General features: G+C 41.3%; 1 protein-coding gene across 1 annotated transcript in view; it reads right to left on the reverse strand.

The window, feature by feature from the left end:
* ABCA1 (ATP-binding cassette, sub-family A (ABC1), member 1) overlaps nt 1-22,870 on the reverse strand; it is a 138,503-nt gene that overhangs the window by 114,442 nt on the left and 1,191 nt on the right. Inside the window, exon 2 of the mRNA XM_010843531.1 lies at nt 2,857-3,020. Within this exon, the coding sequence (XP_010841833.1) occupies nt 2,857-2,922 (66 nt within the window). The 5' untranslated portion in view covers nt 2,923-3,020. The remainder of the gene's footprint in view (nt 1-2,856; nt 3,021-22,870) is intronic.

Consider the following 22,870-nt stretch of genomic DNA (forward strand, 5'->3'; position numbering starts at 1 on the left):
TTTATCTGTAAAATGACAGGTTTGGGCTTGAGACCTTGCCTTACTAAGATGATACAGTTCTTTCCACTACTCACTGGCTAACAGACACAGCACAGCAAAGACAGTTCCCCATCACATGGGCTGCTGCCAACATGATAAGAAGAGACAAGGGACCACAGAGTAGCTAAGAAATGAGATTAGGAAATGAATACACCAGGGCCTGGGCACAGCTGTGGGAGGCGGGGACAAAGGTAAGGAAGAGGTCAGAAACTTCAAGATGTTGAGACTGAAGGTAGAAAAAATAATAATACCACTGAAGAGCAATCTGACATAGTGATTTAGAGAACCAACTCTAGAGTCAGATTATTTAGAACTGAACACTACATATGCCCCTGACTAGCAGTGTGAACCTCAGACAAATTACTTATATTCTCTCTGTGATTTAAGTTCCCCAGTTATAACACAATAGCATATTGTGTTATAAGGAAACAACAGTACTTTGTGGATCTTAAAAGGATTAACCTAGTTAACAATTCACTTTAGTGGCTAGTACATGGAAGTGCAATCTAAGTGTTTGCTTTTATTATATTTATACTATATATATATATTATATACTGTTATATTTTAATATCATTATTATTATTATCAAGACATATAGGATGCATAAATTCTAGTTCCTACTGTCTCATTAAGTGACCTTGGGATTCAGCTCCCTACATATAATATAAGGGACTGAAAAGTCAGTGTTTCTCAAACTAGTATATATATACAAATAATATATATAATTTCATGAGGGATTATATGAGTTCTCTGTCAGAATTTTCAACACTTTGTGTTTTCATTTCAATGGTTATCTAAGGAAATATGAATAAACATACCTGGATTTTCTGAATGCCTACTTTACAACCAAGTTCTGGCACAAGATCACGAGTCTAAGTTTCTATTTGTGTTTGCCATTGTGTTAGCACCAATATTCCCTGATGGCTCAGATGGTAAACACGTCTGCCTACAATGCGGGAGACCCGGGTTCGATCCCTGGGTTGGGAAGATCCCCTGGAGAAGAAAATGGTAACCCACTCCAGTATTCTTGCCTGGAAAATCCCATGGACGGAGGAACCTGGTAGGTTACAGTCTGTGGGGTTGCAAAGAGTCGGACATAACTGAGCAACTTCACTTTAGCACCAATATAATTGCAGTAGACCAATGAGAAAGGCACAGATGCAGAAGCAATTTGTGAATGATGAGACTGGACCAAATGAAAGCAAATGATAACCAATGAAAGTCGCTGGAAAAATTGGAAAGTCATTGGAAAACTGACTTGGAAAAATTCCAAAGTCATTGGAAAAGTGCATGGTAATATACTGTCCAAACTCAAACAAATAAGTGTTCACTACCATAGTCACACTGTTGCCTTCAAACAGTGTCAAATATGGCTTCAAACAGTGTCAGTCGCCTTACTACATTAACAGTGTTAATTTGAACTGTACTGGTTCTGCAGTTTTGTTTGCACTTAATTTATAAGTCTGTATAGGTCATATGTTTCCATGACAGTCTATATGAATAAGGGGCTTATATCTAGTTTCACATACGTACATATTCACGTAACATTATAATAAAAAATGTTTAGTGAACATGAGGGGACTTTGACATATTTGTTCTTTTAAAGAAGGGCCGGCATTAGTCTAGTTTCAGAAACAGTGAATTAAGTTATCTCCAAGATCCCTTATGGCTCTTTGAGTCTAAAGAGGATGGTCATTTCTGTTGCAGATGTGTTACACTTCATGAGGACAGCCAAAAGGGGATATAGGCTTTGAATTCAGGAAAAAACGCAGGGCAGGAAACAGACATTTAGAAGTCAACTATAGAGAGGTGTGGCTAAATGCAGGAGACCAGACAGGATCTCTAGGGGTGTTCAGGGAGGGAGAAGCCAAGAGCTGATATCGGAGCTTCAGAGAAATCTCCGGGCCTTATAGTTTGTACCTTCTCACAGAAAAATATCATTTACCGAGTGTTAAAGATGGTATCGGAGAAGGCAATGGCACCCCACTCCAGTACTCTTGCCTGGAAAATCCCATGGACGGAAGAGCCTGGTAGGCTGCAGTCCATGGGGTCTCAAAGAGTCAGACACGACTGAGCAACTTCACTTTCACTTTTCACTTTCATGCATTGAAGGAAATGGCAACCCACTCCAGTGTTCTTGCCTGGAGAATCCCAGGGATGGGGGAGCCTGGTGGGCTGCCGTCTCAGGGTCGCACAGAGTCAGACATGACTGAAGCGACTTAGCAGCAGCAGCAGCAGCAGAGATGGTATTCTCAGGGTTCTTGAAAGGATCACTGTCTCATCCAGAAGTGAATGGCATAGTACCCTCCGCAGAAATAAAACAAATCCGTTTTGTATTCCTCCAGGCTCACAGTCCAAGCTGAAAGGGGGAAGTCCATACTAAAAGATTCAGTCTCTGACCTCTAAGAGCTGGGCCATGAACTCACTTCAACTCCACCACCCAGACCATTAGGAGCTCTTGAAGAGCCAAGCAGCCCCCAGGGCTGCAGCAAAAGTTAGGAGTAAGATGGCCAAGGGGCATGTGTGCCAGGTTCCAGGGGTCTGAACTTAGGCCTGGGCACTAGCACAAACCAAAGCTATGATCGCCACCTGGTTGCAAATCTGCCTCCTATGATAAGAGACAGGGCTAGCTAAATCAGGACCCCACCCAGTCCTGGGTCCACCAGGGCCAGACACATTCAATCACCTTAAGAAAACCAAGAAGAACAATACTGTAAAGGAATTATCCTCCAATTAAAATAAGTAAATTTAAAAAAATAAATAAATAAGAATCTCTTTCCCACCCCCTTCTTCACCCCCGGAGAAACCCAGGCTTACTGTTTGTCTTCTTCTGAAAGTGAGGTTCTTCCACAGCAGCAATCTCAGCTGAGGCCAGTAAGCCATGTTACCTCAGCCAGCACCACAGCAGCCTGCGTGAGGCTCGGGAGCCCGGGAAGGAAGTGGCTGGAGCTCACAGCAGGGACGCTGTGGCTGGTCATTAACTGAAAGATAAAGCAAGAAGGGATGTTAGTTTTTGCTGCAAAGCCATACGCCAGTGAGGGCTGTTGCACCAGCCCCCTCACCTGAGCCTTCAACACCCAGTTCTGTCTCACGACTGCCTCTCCATAAGGCATGAGTCCCCGACTTCCAGCCTTGGGTCTCTGCTAAATAGGAATGCTGGAGCTATTCTGGCATTAGCCTGTGAGTAAGTCATTATTATCCAAATCACTTGAGCTCCACTGATGTGACCACTGGGAATGAAAACTTGAAAAAAATGAAAAATTGAAGGCAGACCTAAGTGATCAATCTTATGTGCCCAAAACACCAGAGCTGCAAATGGCATACTGGAATCCCAGAGACCTGCCTCCCTTCTCTAAGAAAATGCCTTCCTTCTCAGAAAATGTCAGCAGCATTTATAAATTTTGCCTTGAACCTGGAGTGACTTAACACTATTGTCTGAAATTTGCTGCAGACTACATTTTCATCTCGCCACAAAGTTGAGTCCTTCCAATGATAAATGGCACCACTGATAGAAAGTTTCCTAATCTGAAACATCACAGCGTGTCTTAGATGACTGTGAGTACACACCAAGGAAATGCCATAGACACCCAGCTCCCAAGTGAGGAGGACAACCCCTAGTGTTCTATGTGTGTGGAGAGAAACCAATATCCCATGGAGTAAAACAAGGCAGCCAAGGCAGGCAGAGAGCATCGCCCGTGAAACTGACAAGTTCCCACTGTCTGGACATATGCACACTTCTGGCCTTGCTCCACCTGCACCTGCATGCAGGACCCACCTACTCCTCGCCAGGTGTCACAGATGCCTCCTTGGAGGACTGTTTTGCCATGCTGGGGGAAGGGGAGGCTCTCATATACAGGGGATACAACTTTCTGTGTGTCCCAGCTGCCCCTCAACAACAGTACTTATTTAATGCTGGAGTAATCCCAGTAGTCACAGTAAAATTAAAGCTAGGGAAAAGGCAGAAAATAGAAACTGGAAGAAGGGAGGGATACATAGGTCAAAGCTAAGCCCTGATACCACTTCACAGCCAGGAACTTTTAGCAGAAATAAGAAACCAACTTTACCTCTAAAATGGCTCATTTAATCATTGTGGTCTCTGGAGGAATGGAGGTGGGGATGGGAGATTAGGCAGGAGGAACAAACAGCAGAAAGGGCTAAGAATGTAGTGTCCGCTTGTGGATACAAAATTAAGGACTGGACTAAAAGTCTGTGAGTCCAAAGGGACCTCAACGCAAAGGTCAACCTCTAGCAGGACTTTGCCCTCTTGGCCCCCACACCACAAGGACTTGGATTAAAAACTTCTACAAAAGAAAAGGGAATGTAAGCAGTCTACAGTGTCTGAAAAGAATCACTGACTCTACTAGTATATATTTTAATTCACTCATTGATAAGCCAACAAATCAGGGATTCCTCTGAAAGAGTCAAGCCTTAGGACCTTTCTTTTATCACTTGCTCAGCAAACCTGTAGATGGACACAGATGCCCTTCCCCCCAAAATTTCTCACTAAAAATAATTAAACTAGCACTGTATCCATCCACAGTTTGTTATTTAAAGATGGCCACTGGTCTCTCTGAGCACTGAGAGCCAGAATTTGGTTGTGAGCTTCGTGCTTATAATCCTAAATCATTTTGTAAGTGGCCTGGGACAGGGCTTGCATCCCAGAAACACTGAAATAAATAATTAGCTAGATTTTCCGGATGCAAAAGGTGCTCTCCAGGAATCACTTAGTTGATTTAGCAGCTACACGCATCTTTTCAGGTCCCCAAGGTAACAATGAGGAGGTTGGAACATAAGTGTATAATTTAAAAAAGAAAGACAGCTTAGACAGGAATTAGGCCCAGCTTCTTAACTACATGCCCTTAGCCAAAACTTTATGCCCTCTGAGTATCAATTTCCTCAGTGTAAAATGGGGGTGACAATACCTACCTTGCAGGATATTCAATGGATATTCAATCGTCAATGAGACAATATAAATAAACATATAAGTTCCCCAGCAAAGTACACAGCACACTGTAAGTGGCAAAGAAATGAGCTCCCTCCTCCCCACTCTTCTTTCTCTGGTCCATCCCTACCTCTTAGAGAAATGGTTATCTCCTGTCCAAACATTCTTTTCTACTCCATTATTTTTAGCAACAGCAGCATTTTTTAGCAAACCCATCATGGGTTTCTGACAAGGTAGGAGGGGCGAAGTAGGGTGGTGGCACTCCTGGGCCTGTGGTAACCGATTTCTCAAGCTTGATTAACTGATTAAAGCAAGTTGTCTGCAGGAAGGGGGCTCTATGATCACCACACACTGGGGACAGCCGTGAGGGTTGCTGGTGACTCCTGGGATATCCAGGAAAGTGGCACTGAATCTAGGTTGAAATCAGAATGGCCTAGTGTTAAAGACCCTCAGGCTCAAACAGGACACAGAATCCCCTAAATCTGAGTGGAGAATCTCAGAAGAAAAGAAGACACACCTCTGCAGAATGGGTGCGAGACGAGAACGGCCGGGAGGAAGCTTTCTGGAGAGTGTTTTCCTAAAGCGGGGTTTCTGCATTTCCAGACACAGATCCTGGTTTCAGAGACCCTCCAGGAGACACACAGAGACGTCAGCAAAAGTAGCCTATGCAGCGGTGGAAGGTATCGCTCCGGCTTCACTGGGTACCTGCCCCACTTTCCTACCCACCTTGGCATAGCCCTGGGCCTCTTGCATAATTCCCTCCTCCCACCTCAGAACATGGTGACCACTGCTGGGAGCAATTTTATCCAAAGAGGAGGTTTTGGCAATGCCCAAATCCTCTGCTCAGGTAACTGGGGCCAAAGGGACATTTCTACATCAGTTTTCCAAGGAAGCAAACAAACAAATCAAAACCAAAAAGAAGGCCGTACTATGTATTGACTAGATTTCTCAATGCTTCAAAGCTAGTAGCACACTCATTTCTGCCCCTGTGCACATTTCCAGTTACTGGCTGGAAAGCGTCCCACTTCACAGTCATGGCCAGTCAATAGGCCACCCTCTTCCGGCTCCTGACGACCACAACAGCCACTTCCCTGAACTCCCTGCCTCCAGTCTTGCCCCCTCCATCCATTTATCACAGAGAAACCAAAGTGATGCCACTAAACCAAAGCTCCAAACAAGCCACTCTCCCACTTAAAACTGCCTTTGTCAGCACTCCACTGCCCTGGGGATAAAGTGCAGTCCTCACCTTGGTTTAGCTAGTCTCCCCAATGACTCCAGCCTCCTCTCTCACCACTCTCCACTTTCTAAACCAAGCCCCAGAAAACTACTCATGGCTCCAAATGGGCAGCCCTCTTTCCCACCACTGGGCCTCCTGCATGTTCCCTGTCCTAAACTGCTGCTTCCAGAACTGTCAGCCAGGCTGAATCTTCCTCAACCGTAGGATCCTGTCCTGATACCTCCCCTGCACAGACATCTGGTTAAAAACCCCTCTGAGATGCACTCACGGCAGCCTCTGTTTTCCCTTGCATCGTTTTTGCCACTTTCTGAGTCCACGGGATAATTTCTCTTTCTTCATCACAGTTTTCCCCAACATGCAAAACAGTATAAGGCATAGAGTAAGCCTTCAGGGAATATTTGCTTAATTAATTAACTAAGAGATGGACATGAGAAATAGGGATTCAGGATGGAAGGGTGGTGGCACTCCTGGGCCTGTGGTAACCGATTTCTCAAGCTTGATTAACTGATTAAGACAAATTGTCCGCAGGGAGGGGGCTCTATGTTCATCACACACTGGGGACAGCCGCGAGGGTTGCTGGTGACTCCTGGGATATCCAGGAAAGTGGCACTGAATCTAGGTTGGCTTCCCACAAACACCGGTTTAGCTAAGGATGGAGCAGGCCCTCCCAAGGCCAGAGGAGCCAAGAAACCTGCTTTTCCCCACCTTCATGCCAAGTCCTAGGCATGTCCTCTTCTGGTCTCCACATCAGTCACCCAGGTGAATCACCCGTGGCCAAAATTTGACATAGTGTCCACACCCCAACCTTTTTTGTACAATATGACCTCATGGAAGTGACCAATTAGATCTTTGGCCAATTTTTTAAAAGAAATTTTCACTTCAAATGCCACTGGTATTTTAAAATTATTAAATACCTAGAGAATATCACAGCCTGCTAAACCATGACCTTCTCAAATAAGCAATTATTAGCTGCAGAGAAATGAAAATTAAAACCACAATGAGATACCACTACATACCCATTGGAACTACTACAAGTTTTTAAATTTTAAAGTATGAGTAGCAACTGGCACTATCATATACTGCTTGTAGGAATGAAAATGGAACAGCCACTTTGTTAAATACTCTGGTGGTTTCTTGTAAAATTACACACAGACTTATGATACAGCCCAACCATCCTGTCCTAGGTATTTGCCTGAAAGAAATGATGGCATTCATTCACACAAAGAGCTGTATGTGAACATCCATAGAAGTCTTACACAGAATAGTCCAAACTGGAAGCAATCCAAAGATCCATAAATCAGTGAATAAATTAAAATGGAATATTGCTACTGCTGCTAAGTCACTTCAGTCGTGTCTGACTCTGTGCGACCCCTGAGACAGCAGCCCACCAGGCTCCCCCGTCCCTGGGATTCTCCAGGCAAGAACACTGGAAGGGGTTGCCATTTCCTTTTCCAATGCATGAAAGTGAAAAGTGAAAGTGAAGTCACTCAGTCGTGTCCGACCCTCAGCGACCCCATGGACTGCAACCTACCAGGCTCCTCTGTCCATAGGATTTTCCAGGCAAGAGTACTGGAGAGGGGTGCCATTGCCTTCTCTGAAAATGGAATACTACTCAGCAATAAAAAAGGACCACACTACTAATACGTTCAACAGCATGGGAGAAATCTCAAAAGCCTTATGCTAAGGGAAAAAAGTCAGACACAAAAGACTACATACTATATGAATCTACTTATATGACATTCTGGAAAGGTGAAACAATGGGGGCAGAAATCAGATCCCTGGTTGCCAGTGGGTAGGGGAGAGGACAGACTGTCAGAAGCACTGAGTGATAGATATATTCCACACCATGGTTGTGGCAGTGGTTATACATATACTACACGGATGTATCAAAACTCTTCAAACTATACCTGTAAAAAAGGCTAAATTTAACCACATGTAAATTATATGTCAATGATCTCCTCCCCCTCCCCAAAAAAAATGTGTTCTATGATAATAATTAACATATTCCACAAGTCAAATCATGCCTTGGAAGAAATAAGAACTGTATGGTATAAAGCTTGAGTATTGTGTGATTCTCTAGGAAAGTAAATGATGACTAAAATCTTCAACTCCTGTTCATTCCACGAACTGCAGCCTTAACTCTGCAAGGTTTCCATTACTACTACTACTACTACTAAGTCGCTTCAGTAGTGTCCAACTCTGTGCGACCCCATAGACAGCAGCCCACCAGGCTCCCCTGTCCCTGGGATTCTCCAGGCAAAAACACTGGAGTGGGTTGCCAATTCCTTCTCCAATAGCTTCCATTAGCCACAGCAAATATTTATTGAATACCTATTATGTGCAGGTGCTGTCCCAGACATTGGAGATTCAGCAATGAACAAAAGTGTTCTCACGGAACTTCTAGCAAGGTGGAAGAAGACCTGACAAATAACAGTAGGATTGTTGTTAAGGCAGTGGGTGATAAGAATAATGAAGAAAAATAAAGCAGAGCAAAGAGAGTAATGATAGGTGGGTAATTCTTTTCTTTAGGTTAGTGAAATGAGAATGTGCCATATGCTACTGGCAAAGGGGTCACCGAGTGACAGCTGGGATTGTGAATTCTTTTAACTTTTCCCTAAATCAAAATATGAACTGCCAGGCAGACTCAGCAATTGTGGCAAAAGAAAAAATAGAGGTTCACAGGAAGCCTGGTGCCAAGGGGGCAATGATGACCCCAGTCAGCAGCTACTGCACTGCTCCTCCAACTCCCATCCTCACCAAAATGTTCAGCCCTTTTGAATTCACACGTAAGTTTCAAAGAGAGATGAGAGAAGAAGAAAGGAAGAGAAAGAAGCAGACACGCTAAAAAGACAAGGTGGGAAGATTTTTTCCCACTGACTGACGTCAAAAGGAAAACAGGAACTATATCCCGTGACTGCCTTCTACCCTTCCAAAACATTAAATCTGTCTACAGAAATGCAGTAAGGAAAAAAACCACACATGTTTTCACTACCATCCAAAACTCAGTTTGTGCAGTAACAAAGGGTTGGTTGGTCTTTTTCCTTCCTACAAGAGCACTGCAAGCACATAGGCTGAGCTTCCATCTAAGGGGGGCAGGGAACCTCCTACCTGCTCACTCCAAGAAAGGCCAGTCTCCACTGGGAACCACACAACTTCCACTTCTCACTGGAGCTGAGAAGTCGGCCCCTCGAAGCAGAAGAGGACAAGCTTGCACAAGGCCAATCCCAAGCTGATAGAAAGAGGTCATTGCAGCTTTGGAGACCCACTCCCACCACACCCCAATCTTACAGAGAAGCCAAGGCCCACCAAAAGCAAGGGGCCTGCCCAGACTCACCCCCAAGAGTTGGAACTGGCCTCCAGGTTTCTCCAGAAATAACTTTGTCAACAACTGCTCCTAGCTTCCCACTACTGCATTCCTCCTACAACTCTGTTTATTCTTCTGAACACACTTTTCCTATCAGTTCTACCCAAATAGCTCATATACACAGAATATGCAGCCAGCAACTGACTTTCATTTTTCAAAAACAGTGGTTTTATGATAGCTCTTTCTCTAAACAAAGTAATAAATAAGTATGTGTGTGTTCTTCTTTGTTAGATAAATTTCCCTATAGTTTCCAGAAGTGAGACAGAAGTTGAAATCTCTCCTGATGAAACTGTTTCTGGATATCCTATGCCAATAAATAACTAGCCAGTAACAAAAGCAAGAGGTAGATTTAAGGCAGAATATAACTATATAACATACGAACTGTAGTAAATGTGTTGGCACTAAAGCTCAACTAATGACCTCTTCCTCAGATGCTGATGCAAATTCAAGGATCACAGGTACTGCTGCATCTCATCTCCAGAGAGATGTAGAGCTTTCTGTAGAATTGAAGATAAGAAACCTGTAAGACCACCAGAGCATGCTTCTTTGGAAAAGGTCTGTTTTTTAATTGCCTCTCTGAGTGTATGTCTCCAGATCAGTAGCCACATTTATGGAAAATGATAGTGAGGTTAAAACCAGGCTGGAACAGGCTCTTTGCACCCGTGGCTGATGGATGACAGGGCATGCCTGCCGTGGTGGAAGAAGGCGACTTGGAAAGTCTCCCCATGATTTCTCCCAAGATAGCCATCAACTTTATTAAGCCTGAAGTTATTTTAACTGCCTTAGTTTCTTTTCTGGCCTCCAGTTGTCACCGAGCTCTCTACCCATAGGCCATTCATGCTAATCCTTAAATTCTATCCCCTCGCACTCTCCAGACACACTGTAGACTCACGACTCAGGGAAACTGTCCTTAGCTGCCACTAAGCCCTTAGAGGCCTGCAGAAAGGTCATGGGCTGGTACTTGGTGACCCCTGAAACTGCGTTCCTACTGATACCATAACATCTTAATACTCAAATTTAAAGAGAAAAAATGATGTAAGAAATCCTCCAAGATAAAAGTCACAGATAAAAGGAAGTGATTCTATCATTCTAGAAGATTCCTGTCATTCTAGAAGAGGCTCTGCTATCACAAGACCTGTTTTAAAAATACAGATTCAGTACTTTCCTGGTGGTCCAGTGGGTAAGATCCTACATTCCCGATGCAGGGGGCCCAGGTAGGATCTGTGGTCAGAGAACTCAATCTCACATATCGCAACTAAGACCAAGTACGGCCAAATAAATAAATATCTTAAAAATATATAGATCTAATGAATTTTATTAATTATGACAATTTGTAACTCAAGGGGAATTTTAAGTACCGAATGTATCATACTTGATTATTAGTGACAGTAAGTTTATATATAACTGCACATTCTTGTTTCACCCTGGAACATATATTCAATTTCCTGGATGAAAGTATTTGCTAATGGCTAATTTTCAAAATGAGGGCTATGACAGGAATACACAAAAACTGAAAAGTTAGAAGAAATACCTGAATATTGTACAAATCCATAATGAGCCTTTGAGAAGCACAATCCTCATGCTGTCAACAATTCTATTTTAAAGGGGATTCAAAAAGTTTAAATCTATTTCTATCATGTTGCTGATATTTGGACAACCAAAGATCCTATTTATCACTCTCAACAGTCCAGTTGCTAGCAGCTAAAACAGTCTCAGAACTTCCAAAACTGACAACCAGAGTTTCTGAAAGCAAATCCATCCTGTCCTCAAGTTCTTGTTTCATCATTGTAGAATTATGGAGAAATTCTGACAAAATGTTAGAGACAGCCCTTCTTATGCTGCTGATTTCCACTAAACAAACACAGAGCAACCCTGAAAGGAAGACTTCAGCAAACAATACAACTATTTGCTTTTTTCCCTGGTGGCAGGTGTGTAGCATATAGGAAAAAGGAACCTTTCCCCTAGAAATGAAATACCTGTCAACATTACATGACGTAGAAAACACTTTTTTCTCAACCACAATCATAATGCCAAAGTTAGAGGGTCCTCAGGGAAGGAACTATAAAAGTGACAAACACCCTGAGTGATACAGAAACACACGCAAGTCTGCCTCCATGAGCAATCCTTTATTTGCAGAAAACTTTGACTGGATAATGTTCCCTGTTGTTGGAGGAGGGCTTTCCAAGCGCATTTTAGGATAAAAGGCTTAGTGACTATATCAGCAAAAACCATTTTGTTTGCTTTACATCTTGGAAGGGTCAACATCTTCAGATGTTCAAACTTCTCCCAGCCTAAAAAGTTTATTTTTATGAAAGTGCTCAAAGGACTTGGGGACAGACAAACCCAAATCCCTTCACTGCCTTCCCCTTCCTGTAGATCTATGTCGCCGTGCAGCAAGCTTCCCCAGATGTCCTTAATTATTTTCATGGATTAAATAGCCTGGTAGACAGAAGGGAGGTTTTGGAGTCAGAGAAAGTGGGGTTTGAATACTGACTCTGCTACTCACCAGCTCAGGGACCCTAGGCATTGAGTCCCTGTATTCTCTCCATAAAATAGAACAAATAATGTATATAAAACATTATTTGGGACAAAAGAAGTATCCAGTAAATGGCAGCTATGATTAGTGCAGCTGACTTCACAGTGTAAAGTCCTCAGCATGTGTGTTAAGTCATCTCCGACTCTTTGGGACCCCATGAACTCTAGCCCACCAGGCTCCTCTGTCCATGAGATTTTCCAGGCAAGAATACTAGAGTGGGCTGTCGTTTCCTCCTCCAAGGGATCTTCCCGAACCCATGTCTCCTGCATCTCCTGTATTGGCAGGTGAATTCTTTACCACTGAGCTACCTGGGCTTCCCCAAAGCACTCGGGTGGGGCACAAAGTGGGCAGTTTATTAATATTAAAGCAATCTCTCTTCTTCCTTCTATGTCCACAGAAGGGACTATTTCCCCAATGGACTTTCCAAAACACACTGGAACTTTCTGCATGCCCAGATCTGTGGGAGATGTGAAAGGGTTTTGCTGGTATCCTGGTACCATTTCTACCAGTGTCTTACCATAACCCCCCCGATTTGGGGACCCCTACCACATGTGTATACTATTCTTCTGCTCTGGGAGCAGTCAGCTCTTCTGTTCCACATAGGCTGCCTTCCTCCATGTCTTCAGCACCTCACTCAGTTTTGTTCTCCAGACTACTTCCTCCAGCTTCCAGGTCAATTACCTATTTGTGATCTGGGCCTTATATCTATTCCTTCATCTCTTCAGCTCTCCCACCATCTCCTCCAGTGTACTAAGTACTCCGATGGTCCCTGCTACACAGTAAGTCAGGCTGCAAGCGACCATCTCAACATCTTACTGTCCTACGCCACACTGAGCCCAGAGCCACTTGGTGCTTGTACACATTTGTGGAGTGAAGCCTTCTGAAGTCAGACCTCAGGGATGAGAAAAATTAGTTAAAGCAGGTTCACCACGGTAGCAAATCAGAAATGTCATAAAGGACAAGCTCAGGTAGCCCAAAACCATGACAAATTTTCCAGCTGCGTTCAAAGAAATTCAGATTAAACAGGACTGCATCTAATTTGGTCTTCCCCAAAGTCACTCGAATTTGTTGGTAAGGGCGTTCATTTTCATGTACTTCTTGTGAGCAAAGGAGAATCTGTAATTTGCCCAGACTGAGGCTCCAGACCCCTGTAAACATGCCAACTAACAAGAACACCTCCCCTAGGGGTTCAACCATGAATACAAAACTGTCAACATTGGTCAGGAGCCTCAAACTCTAAACTCATAGGCTCAAGTCAAGAACTCACTCAATGAAGCTTATCAAAACCTGTATACTGTTTTTCAACCTCAACACTTTATTCCTTTTACTTTTGCCAAAACAAGTAATCTCACCTGTGGCTCTTTCCCAGTTCTAGCTCACATGTGACCAAACCCGGCAATCTTGTCCAGAACCTCCCCTTTCACCAACCAGCTCTTGAGATAGTGCTAGCACAGGTCATTTGTCCAAGGTGCCTCATGTGTCCAAGATGCAACCCAGTGAGAACCAGCTGACCAGCTAGGTGAGGATATAGTTGGAGCTCCAGGACAGGCACAGAGGCACAGGGTCGAACCTGCCCTCCCAACTTCAAAACTGAACTCCTTCTCTTGAATTAACAAGCCACTTTGTTGACTGCCTTGCTAAATTACAGAGGAATAAGATCACAAGTTGACCTGAAAAACAAAAAATGAAGGATGTTAGCTTTTAAAAAGAAAAAATACTGGCAACATGAGCTCCATTATTTGAGGTCTGGAAGGATGTTCCCAGTGGAAATTGATCTGAATTATTTCAATGTTATCATGATTCTGAGTACTTCTTCTTGAAAGGGCTACTGTCATTAAGATATTCACAAATCAAACATTTTATGTGCCAGATAACAAAATGCTCAAGGAAAGATGCAACTAAACTATTGGGTAGAACTCCTGCTAGCCTCTTTTATCAACTGCAGTTGACAGTGGCATTTTAAAATGCACACACTCTCATCTCCCAAGCGACTGTATGCTAAGTGTCTACATCACTTGAGCATGGAGTCCCCAGTGGAGTTCCACCTGAAGACAGTGTGCCTTGCTGGTCTTTGCAGCCTCCAGGGGGACATCCACTCCCCTCAATGGAGGCCATTGGAACCTAGTGTCAGACAGCCAAGGAGAAAGCCATGCTGAGACCATGTGAAATGGGACTAGAGTTGGAAATGGGGAAATGGCACTAATTCCACTAAATTTGCAAGTCCTGTAACAGGACTGGCAACTGAAGAAACACAACTTGACCAAAGGCTTTCCTTATCTTGAACTCGAGGTACTTCCTATAATTAACACAACCATTAAAGTTAAAAGAAAACTAAAAAGCTAAAAAACTGCTGGTAATCACAATTAATCCTAAACAGCCAAAATTAGCACAAGGTTTTTCTACTTTTGCATGAAGAAAATGGTCCCAGGGAAAGACTCAACCTTTGGGACTTTTGTGGGCCTTTCCTTGATTTGAACTTACAGCCAAAGAGCAGTGTTTATTTGAGAGAAAAAGAAAATCCAGTTGAAAAACCCATTAAGATTCAAATTGGACCAATAGAATAAATGAGGCCAGTTCAATATTAAAGATTCAGTATCCACTGTAAGCTGAAAGGACAGACCTATAGACTGAATTTTTTTTCTCCTAAAGGGACACTGTAAATACCACCCTAAATTCTGATACAGTAGCAAGAAGATTGGATTAAAGAAGCAAAAAGTTAAGATTTTAAATTTCTGTTACTGACTGCTAGGGAATGAATTTAGGCGAGCCATTCTACCACTCTGAGCCACAGAATATAAGGAGACTGGAGTAGAAGATCTTCTGGGGACTTCCTTAGTAGTCCAGTGGTTAAGACCACCTTCCAATGCAGGGGGTGCAGGTTCGATCCCTGGTTGGGAAGCTAAGATCCCACATGCCTGGCCACCAGAAAACAAAAACCAAATTGTAACAAATTCAATAAAGACTTTAAAATTTAAAAAAAGATCTTCTGAGTCTAAGAAAACTGCCTGCAGCTTGAGTTTCAGACTCAAGTTTGAACCCCCAGCTCTGCCATTACTGAAGTACGTGAACCAGGAACAAATTATTTAACTAGTCTCTGTATCAGGTGTACCATCAGAAAAATGCGGCAGCCTCAATATTTCCCCGATTGCAGGAAAGTTTATGAGATGAATTTAAGCAATATTTAAATTCCACTTAGAAGATTTTAGGGGATGGTCAGGCACAGTATTAAACACTCAATCACACAATGAGAAAAAGCTCTTTTCAGCACTTTAGATTTGTAAAAACTGTATTAAGGAGAAAGTTTCTGTTTGATCTTCTTTTCAATGCTTCTATAACATGTGCTTAATTTCCCTTTTTTAACAAAGTAAGAACAAGTTTCAGAGTCAGTGCCTTTAGAAAGCAAGCTTATTTTATCAGATCAGATCAGTCGCTCAGTCATATCTGTCTCTTTGCAACCCCATGAATCGCAGCACACCAGGCCTCCCTGTCCATCACCAACTCCCAGTGTTCACTGAGACTCACATCCATCGAGTCAGTGATGCCATCCAGCCATCTCATCCTCTGTCGTCCACTTCTCCTCTTGCCCCCAATCCCTCCCAGCATCAGAGTATTTTCCAATGAGTCAACTCTTCGCATGAGATGGCCAAAGTACTGGAGTTTCAGCTTTAGCATCATTCCTTCCAAAGAAATCCCAGGGCTGATCTCCTTCAGAATGGACTGGTTGGATCTCCTTGCAGTCCAAGGGACTCTCAAGAGTCTTCTCCAACACCACAGTTCAAAAGCATCAATTCTTCAGTGCTCAGCTTTCTTTATAGTCCAACTCTCACATCCATACCTGACTACTGGAAAAACCATAGCTTTGACTAGACGGACCTTTGGTGGCAAAGTCATGTCTCTGCTTTTGAATATGCTATCTAGGTTGGTCATAACTTTCCTTCCAAGGAGTAAGCGTCTTTTAATTTCATGGCTGCAGTCACCATCTGCAGTGATTTTGGAGCCCAAAAAAAGCTTATTTTATAGACAGGCTTTAAAAAACAATTCATTTTCATTCTAATTATTTTTAAAACTACCTTTTATTTCAGACAACTGACATCCGTTTTCAATTTAGAGAACCAATATAAGGTTAACTTTTTAAAAATATATGTGTTGATAACTATAAAAGTGTGATTCCATTGAAAGAATCTGAGGGGTTTACATGCTGCCTGTCTCCAGGTTCTAGTGAGGAGTAAATGAGGTAATGGAGGGGAAGGCCCAGCCCACACTGTGCTCATCTACCTGTGGTCAAGGGGCAAAATGTTGTCAGTGAGGAGTCAGAGGAGAAGGTACAGTGTAAACAAGATCCATCAACCACGAAGGATGGATGTAAGATTCCAGAACAATAAGCTCAGAGAAAGCATGAAGGGGTTCTTAAAGTAGAAATCAGAGAAAAGAAGAAAACCCATAGAGGGAGTCAGTTAACAGTTACTGAGCCAGACTATGTGCTCATCACCAGTGAGAAAACACGGTGCAGTGGATGCCTCGTACGGTCCAGGACAAAGCTATCCAAACCAGAGTCTTATTTGGAAGAGCCTTGAATGCCAAGATTACTATGGTGTCAGATCCTTAATGTCTTCTGACATTTGTTCAACACCTAGTACTCTACATGGTGTTCAAAAAATATTTGCTAAAGGAATGAATTTCAGTTTAATGGTATTTTTTGTATATTGGCCATAAACAAATAGATACACACACACACATTTTAAAAATATGGTATCTTCCTCTTCTTTCCTTCCAATACCAGAAATCACACCTCACTCCAGCTGAAGTAAACTGCCACTTCCATCCCAAAGCCTTGCATCGGGGAGTGGAGAAGAGTCTACAGATCAGTCTAAAAGCCATTATTCTGGGCCTTTTCATCCTCTCTGCCTTTCCAAGGAAAGCTGCTGCTTCCATTAGTGTTACCTTTATATCAAACTTGGACCATCTAAATACCAGATCCAATCAAATTCAAGCTGCCATACCCTTGAGGACTTGCTTCTTCCAAAAAACAAGCTTGGTTTGACTCTTGACAAAAACTATTCCCAACCTGGCATCCTACAGAAATTTTGCAACGTAAAAGTAAACAGGGATATGAAACCCAAACAACTTCTTAGCAGTTCCTTCCCTCTTCCCATGTCTGTTTCAATCATGAAACCTCTTGCTCCTTTTTTTCCCTTCTGGTTCCTTCCAGTCCTAATTTGTTATGATCTTTGAAACAACTAACTCAAAGCAATGCTTTAGAAAACTTTGTGTCTTGCCCATCTGCACCCAGTGAGAGTCTTCTGAGATATTTAGAAATATCCTTATAAGGTTAGTCTATTTCTCATCCTTTCTTGGAGGATGAACATATCTCAAAAGTCAGTTAGCTTTCTATTATATATTGGCTTAATAGGATTGCACTATAAAAAACAAAATCTACACTCAAAATGGAAATGCCCAGAATGGAGAGTCCAAATGAATATTTTCTTTCAGAGAGAATCTCCAGATGGTGAGTCGGAAATGAGACAAATGTCTCATCATGTCTCATTCCATCATGTTTGCTCCATTGAAACTTACTGAGATCACCAACCACTTTTTCCTTTGCATTTAAGATAAAATTCTTCTTTGGGTTCTATGAATCAAGTCTTTATCCACCTAATGTGGATAAATAAGTAATTCCAACCCCATCTCACTTCTTCTTCCTCTCCTCCCACCATCTTCTTTTCTTCCGTCATCACGATCATCAAAACACTCCTATGTATTCGATGGGTATTTCCACTCTACCTCTCAAAACCCACACAATCTGTTACACTAATACTGAGAATGTCCCTCAGGACGTTTCTCTGGGCAGCTCCTATCAAAGAATCCCTCTTTTTCCTAAATACACATCTGCTGCTGCTAAGTCACCTCAGTTGTGTCCGACTCTGTGTGACCCCATAGACGGCAGCCCACCAGGCTGCTCCGTCCCTGGGATTCTCCAGGCAAGAACACACATCTAGAGAATACAAAAGCTTGAATGGCTCTTCAAAAGTCATGTACTCAGCCTCTTTCATCAAGAAATTAAATCTTAGAAAAGTAAAATGACTAGCCCAGGGCCACATGACTGCTTAGTGGGTTTCTGGAATTACACATAGAATATAATTACATCAAATTGTATGTAATTATATGTAAAATTTGGAGTGTACATGCCTGTGTATATTTTTTATGAAAAGGGAATCCATAGCTTTCAGTATATTCTCCATGTAGTCCAGAATACTGTCCCAATAAATAATAACCACTGATTGGTTTTATATATACAAAATTCTTCCCAAAAAGTGTCTGGTGCTAAACACCAGTTATCATAAAACATTTTGACTTCAAGAGTAGCCAAATAAAATGTTTTGACTTCCAAATGCTTCTTAGAAGTTGGATTTAGCATAGAAAATGTTGCAATTCTAAACAAATACACATATATGCATACAGACCCACACACACATAAAGAATGAATAAAAGAAAAGATTCTATACATAAAAGGTTATTTTGATTTTTAAGTAATTAAATTCTAAATTACTTAGTGAATTATCTCTTTCTTATTTTTTTAAAAATAAATTAATGTGCAAATAAATGTAGTTTACTGTGAAATGTAACAGACTAGAACACTTTCTCAAAACACAGCTGCCTCAAAAAAGAGAAATGAAACTGAGTGGAATCAGAATTGTTTGTTCTACAAAAAGTAAGCTGGTCTAAGTACACACTAATATTTCTCAACCTATCATAAACCTAACCTTAATTAGTTAGTTCTCATATAATTCTACTTCTAATGCTTTTCTGTGATTATCACATCATTTTAATTCATCTTTCAGAATATAGAAAACCAACATTAGCTTCCCATTCTCTTTGACTTATTCAAGATAGCATTTATTGAATCCCCTTCCATATCAAGGAGAGTAAATTAAGGACTGGGACCTTAATCCTAGAGAATTAGGATTCTCTAGGATTCTAGGACCTTAACCCTAGAAGAATCCTAGACCTCCTCCTAGAGAAGCATACACTCAAGAACAAGACAAATGTTAACTATAACCAAAAAAAAAAAAAAAAAAAAAACCATGCAATTAATCCCATGACATGAATAGTGCTATGATCCAACCCTATGGGAGCAAAACAGAAAGGGATAATTAATTTTAACTCAGTGTTGGCAGGAAGGTGTGAATCCAGGAGAGCTTATGAGAAGGATGGCATTTAAATCAGGTCTTAGGGTAAATTTTCAAAATGGAAAAAGACAGGATTTCAAGTTTTCTTTTGTTTTAGGAACCAAGTCTGATGCTCCTCGGAGTAAATGCTCTTTGCTTTAAAACAGCTTACTGTCTCAACAGAATGCAGAATAACCAAAGGCTCTACCTGAAAACAATTTTACATACAAGATTTTCTTACTCTGACTTCAGATATTTCTAAAATGTGCCTCTCTAACAACATCTGTGCTGCTTACCTATCCAGGGAACTATTTTCAGTCGTAAAATACCCAAATGAAAAGTGAGACTGATTCTTTGCCTTTAGCGAGTATTTCATTTGTCAAAATTCAATATTTTAACAAAGCCCTTATCCTATTATTGGTAAATTCATGGAAACCAGACTGCCTGGAATGCAACCTCAGCTTCACTACTTACTTACAAACTCCATGGTCAGGCTACTTACCCTGTCTACACCTCAGTTTCCCTGTCTGTAAAATGAAAATAATAACAGAATCCACCTTATGCGGTTCTCAACAGAGTGAACTAAATTATTATGTGTAAAATGCTTGAAACACCCAGCATAAGGTAAATCAATAATAAGCATAACTTTTTACCAAGAAAAATCTTTTCTAAGAGTTTATGTCTAAGGGGCTACACCAATTTAATAAGAAGTTTCCCATTCTGTCTCACCTTTATTTAAGCTGACTTTGAAAATGTATTTGCTCAGAGAAAGATGCCATAAGAAAAGAGCTAAATTTGATTTCTAGACAGTAATGTCAGTAACAGAAAAACAGGTTATTTCAGAAGGTCTCTGACATATTGAAGGATAAAACAAACAGAAATCATATTGTACAATAAGCAATTTTAAAAATTCGCCAAAGATTGACAGCTAAGCTAACAGTTCCCTTCCCTTTTTCTTTTGTTCCTTATCCTTTTACAACCAAACTGTCTATCCACTTTTTATGTATTACATGGGGAAAGATTTGGACATCAGTATAGACTTACAAATATTTGACTGAAACAACAGTAAATTTTTTATTTTAAACCAAGAGCTAAAGTTGAGCAAATTTTACTGTCTGTCCTTTCCATGGTGTTGCAATCCCTATGCAATCAATGTCCCAACACGCTGAAGAGAATTTGTCTGGCCCACTCACAGCAACAAGGGAAATAACATACAGGCTGTAGATTCCGTGAAGGACTAGAGCAGATATATCTACCAGAACTCAGCGAGCATCCTCGCAAAGTCCTGTGACCACAGCAACTGAAACTGTACCACCTCACTGCTTAGTGTGGGAGTCAAAGAACTCTGGGGCTCACTGGATAGGTTCAAAACTTAGCTCTGCCAGTTGCAAGGTGTGTGGCCAGAAACTCTCTCTGTTTCTTAGTCTGCAAAATAGGGATAACAGGTGGATTTGTGGTTAAAATTAAAATAGTATTTGAAAAGCATTTGTAATAGTATTTGGCACCTGGTGCTATTTAAGTGTCTATTAAATAAATATTGCAGTAACTTCCACACTTATGATAATTTCCACATGCAGATATGAAGACGGTTTCAGTTTTAGTGTAAGCCCTCCTCCAGAACAGTTAAATTAAAACAAATTTTCAGCAAGATCTTTAAAATTTGATATGGAGGTAATTAATCATAAAGAGCATTAAATTTCCATTATTTCTTTACCATCTAGATGGTAAATAAAATGTATTTGGAATTTAGAGTATTTTAGAAATGCTAAAACAACATGTCTATTGGAATTTTCTAGACTATCAGAGGTTTAGGAATTAAGGAAAAGGTTATTAAGAAATCTAAGGCAATGTCCATTTAATTTTTTAGGAGCTGAAAATAAAAATACAAAGATATTAACAATTTACAATCATGCGGAATATAGCATAAGCAACTTAGCTTATGGGAAGGAAGATCCCCTAAAAAAATTTTTAATAAGATAAATACTACAGAAGATAAAAAACTGTGTCACTGAGTTTCATTTGGTTTCATTCATTTTTAATAATGTAAGCATTAAGACTTTTTAATGTAAGCATTAAGAGCAGAGGTTGGAAACCATCAAACCCTAATCACCCTTTTCCAATCTAAGCTAGTCTTACATGAACTGTAAATATGCCCTAAGTCAAAAGGTGTCCAGGGTTCATTATAGGCCTCTATTTAGATGTAAATTGAGAGCTGAGATTTTAAATGCTCATCTGAAGGGGAGACACATATCACAAGTGTCCATTTCACCATCAGATACATCATTCTGGAACACCAGGCTGGTCCTTGCAAGGGGGCTCAAGAATTACTCTGACTGCAGTAGCAATTCTTACCCCTTGAACTGTGATCATCGAAGGCTGTCACTCTGATTCTACCGCTTTTTCTCAAGAAAATACCAGTGTGCTCTGTGTATCTAATGTTTTCCCAAAACTCTATCATGAATTAACTCAATGCATAAAGCATTAAAGCTCCTATAAAAAGAGCATTTGGGAATGGATACATGTATGTGTGACTAAGTTCCTTTGTTGTCACCTGAAACTATCAAATATTATTAATCATTTATACTTAAAAGTAAAATTAAAAGTTTTGTTTTGTTTTGTTTTGTTTTAAAAAGGAGTACTTGGGGAACAGGCTGACAAGGAAAACTTTGTACTTGAAAATTATTTACCACCAGAAGAGGTTCTACTCCAGAACCTTCTCCCTTTGCTCTCACACTTTCTTTGATTTAGGCTAAGTGTCTCAAGAGAATGACATGAACAACAGAAAGCCTCCATTAATTTCGTAGTAAGTATGAGGAAAATGGGCTGACATAAAAGGGGAGATAAAAAAACTAAGTACTTCTTTAGTTGAGTTTTAAATTTTGTCTGAAAAGATCGAAATCCCACACTACTGTTTAAAGGACCATTAAAACTCTGCTTTTGAACTTGCAAAATTTTATGAGGTGTTCTTTGATGGGAGGTGGGAACCGGTCCTTAGGAAGTGACTTGCTGATTTTTATCACCAAGGAATTTTTTAATATCAAATTTATCGTCTATTATATGAATGTATATACCACGCACTCACTTCCTTGTTTCACCGAAAAGTCCTGGTTTTAAAAGCTGATGGTATAGCTTTTGCAAAAGATAAGGGCCAATTATTTCCAGTGCTACATTTCTTTCTCTCCCTTTTTCCTTCTCTCTCCCTCTCTCTGTTTTCTTTTATCTTGTTTTATCTTTTCTTTTATCTTGTTTATTCCCTTCTTTGAGTGCTGAAAAACAGGCACCTACACACAACCCTAGCACTGGCCCACGCCCCAAGAACCTTCCATTTAGCAACTCTCTGGGAGTTGGGAAGCATTCTAAAACACAAGCAGAAGCACTTTCGCCTGATCCCCCAGGTTTCCTCCCAGTTTACAACCACCCGTCTTCACCGGATCTCGGTCGGAACCACAGCAGGCGACAAAGCCTCTTACAGCCTGGGCTCACTCCGGTCAAGGAGCCGATTCCCAGGCCACCCGGCCAGGAGGCGCTGTAGATCAGTTCCCACCCCACTCCGTGGCTACCAGCAGGCCGCGCCCCCCCCCCCCCA

Source organism: Bison bison, unplaced genomic scaffold (assembly GCF_000754665.1).
Source record: "Bison bison bison isolate TAMUID 2011002044 unplaced genomic scaffold, Bison_UMD1.0 scf7180017864183, whole genome shotgun sequence".
Lineage (NCBI taxonomy): Eukaryota > Metazoa > Chordata > Mammalia > Artiodactyla > Bovidae > Bison > Bison bison.